Raw genomic sequence first — 3,259 nt, 5'->3', positions numbered from 1 at the left:
AAAATAAAATCGGCCACAATGAATCCGAGCTTCGCGCAGAGGAAATCGCACCCAATAATAGGACCGAATCTGAGGGGAAAGGGTGGGGGCGGAGAGGTCGTGAGGAGGGAGTTGTTAACTGCGGCCGCACAATGGAATTAATGAGATTAACCGGGGCAATTAGGACGCCCTCCTAGCTCCCCCGGCCTGCGGCAGGGAGGCTGAATGGAAAAGATTAGGTTAATTTCATTAATTCTCAATCCACAATCTCTTTTCAGGCCCCGTAACCCCCTCCCCTTGGCACCTCTCCCCCTTCCCCCTTCCAGAAAGCCCCACCACCCAAAGGAACAGAAAGGGCCAAATCTGGTTCTGTTTGTCATCTGCATATTACCAGGAACTAAATCCAGGATGACGTCGACTCAGTATAAAACCAACTAGAGGTTCAGCTGGGCTAAACTCCATCCTACCCGCGGGTTGAGTTCAGCGAACGCTGCGGCGAGGGGAGGGTGGGAGGAGGGAGAGCGGACGCAGGGGGCGGGGAGGGGTGCAGGGCCGCGCGCTCGCCGGCGCTCTCTTTCGGTTTGGTCCGGCTCAGGAGAGTGGACCCCCCCACTTTGAGGCTCTTTCCTCGGCGCGTCCCCGCTGCCCCCCATCCCGGCGCGGGGATCGGGGATGCCCGCCAGCATGTTCAGCATCGACAACATCCTGGCCGCCCGGCCGCGCTGCAAGGACTCGGTGCTGCCGGTGGCTCCCAGCGCCGCGGCTCCGGTCGTCTTCCCGGCCTTGCACGGGGACTCGCTCTACGGCGCCGGCGGCGGCGCCTCCTCGGACTATGGGGCCTTCTACCCGCGCCCCGTGGCCCCCGGCGGCGCAGGCCTCTCGGCCGCGGTGGGTGGCTCCCGACTCGGCTACAACAACTACTTCTACGGGCAGCTGCACGTGCAGGCGGCGCCCGTGGGCCCGGCCTGCTGCGGGGCCGTGCCGCCGCTGGGCGCCCAGCAGTGCTCCTGCGTCCCGCCTGCCCCAGGTAGGGTCGCGCTCGCGCTGGCCTTCGCCGCCGGCCGCGCTCGCAAGCTCCCGGGGCGTCGGCGGGTGGTGGCGCTTGCTTTTTCACTTTGCACAAAGTTGTCTCCTCTTGCAAATCTGCACCCCACCCCACCCCACCCCCTTATTTTTTTGCGGGTCGGGCGCTGGGGTGTGCACACTTGCTGCAAACTTGATGCGAGTTAGCGGAAAATGGAACTCAGTGCCCGCGTAGGGAGACGGGGGCGTAGAGATTCTTTAACGCGTGGACGCTCTGACGCGCTCCTGCCTTTCCCTGCACCCTCGCTTTCCGCGCACAGCTCCCAGCACTCCCTCGTAGACGGTTTTAAAGTTGGAGTGGTCGCGGGCGGGCGTGTGCGCGGGGGCCAGGGGAGCGGCTGACCGTGCGCTCTGCTCTGTCGCAGGCTACGAGGGCCCCGGCTCGGTGCTGGTGTCCCCGGTACCGCACCAGATGCTGCCCTACATGAACGTGGGCACGCTGTCGCGCACCGAGCTGCAGCTCCTCAACCAGCTGCACTGCCGGCGGAAGCGGCGGCACCGCACCATCTTCACCGACGAGCAGCTGGAAGCGCTGGAGAACCTCTTCCAGGAGACCAAGTACCCAGACGTGGGTACCCGAGAGCAGCTGGCCCGGAAGGTGCATCTCCGCGAGGAGAAAGTGGAGGTAGGCGCGGGGCCCTGCCTGGGTTTGCCCGGTTCCCCTTCCATCTCCCTGCGCTTGAGAAACACCCCAGTGGCGGCCCGGAGGCGGCTGGAGGGCGCTTTAGGCCCAGGAAGTTGGAGGGAAATGCGGAAGCCGGAGCAAGTCTCCTCTCGTTTTGTTGGCGCGCGCGCGCGCTCGCGGGTGTCTAGATTCGGATTCCACCCGGAGTGCGCCGGGCTGCCACGCCACGCCACGCCACGCCACGCCCGGGGGTGCGCAGGCTTTGGGGACCGCGCCTTTGATCCACACTGTGGTTGTGTCCCCTCCCTTGTGCAACAGGTCTGGTTTAAAAACCGCCGGGCCAAATGGAGGCGGCAGAAGCGGTCCTCGTCTGAAGAGTCGGAAAACGCCGAGAAGTGGAACAAGCCGTCGTCGAAGGCGTCGCCCGAGAAGAGGGAAGAGGAAGGTAAAAGCGATTTGGACTCGGACAGCTGACGGCCGCCGGCCGGCCGTGGCCCTTGCCTAACTCGAAGGACTTGCACAGACAGACGATGCTGTTTCCTTGCACACGCGCTGCCTTGCGGGAGGGGGTCGAGAAAGAGGAACGAGGAGCTGTAAATAGTGTACAGAGCCGGGAGGGCCGGCGCCTGGGTCGGGGCGCGCGGGGCCCTCAGCCCCGCAGTCCGAGGCCGCGGGTGCCTGGCTCCCCACCGTAGTATTTATAGTTAAGTTAACGGTGACAATACAATAAAGTGATGGCGACATAGACGGGCCACATTCCGTATTTCGTACCCTTCCGCCACCACCACCATCAGTGGCCCAGAAAACAAATCTAGCTAGCCTGTAGCTTCCAAAGAAACATTGGGCAGCTCTGACTTGTCCAAAAAAAGAAAGAAAGAAAGAAACTGGGTACGAACCAGTCACAGGACGGGTGTCCTGGTTTAAAAGTACACTTCGTCTCTAGGTCTCCAGGAAGGGGTGGAGAGTGACAGTGCCGAGGTCTGTTGGGGCGGCGGTGGGGGGCGGGAGAAGATGGGTGTAACGTTTCCAGGAGAGGGACAGCCCGGGTTCCAGTTCCCCCGGCCGGGGGGAGAACCAGGACTCCCTCCTGGCCCCTGACGGGAATTCCGCCTTAGCCGGAAAGCAGGATCTACTCGGGAGCTCGGGGAAGCTGGGAGCTACCCTCCCAGCTGCTCGGACGGCTCACGAGGCCCTGCTCTTGCGAAATCCCCAGACCTGAGGTGAAGGGTGCTTGGGTGAAATTAGGCAGTAAACTTGCCCTCTCTCCGGAGGCTTCCCTGGATGTTTCATGGTCGCTCCGCTGCCTCCTTCTCCAGGGCTTGTGTTTCCAATCCACAACGCTGATGGGCACGTCTCCCTCCTGCCGGGTGGCTACGAGCTGCGAGCCCCCGGACCCACTGGAGACCCCAACCGTGCTGGGTCCATCATGCTTCTCCCCAGGTATTTTGGCCCCAGCGATGTGTTGGCCAACCAGGTCTAAGAGCAAGTTGGCAGTGGAGCCACCGCGAGGTGGGAGTGCCCATGCCTCCAGCTTTGTCCCTGGAGCCATCTCCCCTCTGCACTAGCTGGGGC

General features: G+C 63.1%; 1 protein-coding gene across 1 annotated transcript; it reads left to right on the top strand.

The window, feature by feature from the left end:
- Window positions 1-651: 651 nt before the first annotated feature.
- On the top strand, window positions 652-2,161 carry GSC (goosecoid homeobox; the record flags this gene model as incomplete). The annotated part of the gene is made up of 3 exons (XM_081047997.1): window positions 652-1,006; window positions 1,428-1,687; window positions 2,006-2,161. The coding sequence occupies 3 exons, from the start codon at window positions 652-654 to the stop codon at window positions 2,159-2,161; spliced, it is 771 nt and encodes a 256-aa protein (XP_080904123.1).
- Between the last annotated feature and the right edge of the window lie 1,098 nt (window positions 2,162-3,259).

The sequence above is a fragment of the Rhinolophus hipposideros genome (assembly GCF_964194185.1).
Source record: "Rhinolophus hipposideros genome assembly, chromosome: 5".
NCBI lineage: Eukaryota > Metazoa > Chordata > Mammalia > Chiroptera > Rhinolophidae > Rhinolophus > Rhinolophus hipposideros.
The sequence above is the reverse complement of the archived record's forward strand: the minus strand, read 5'-3'. Positions and strand labels throughout refer to the sequence as shown.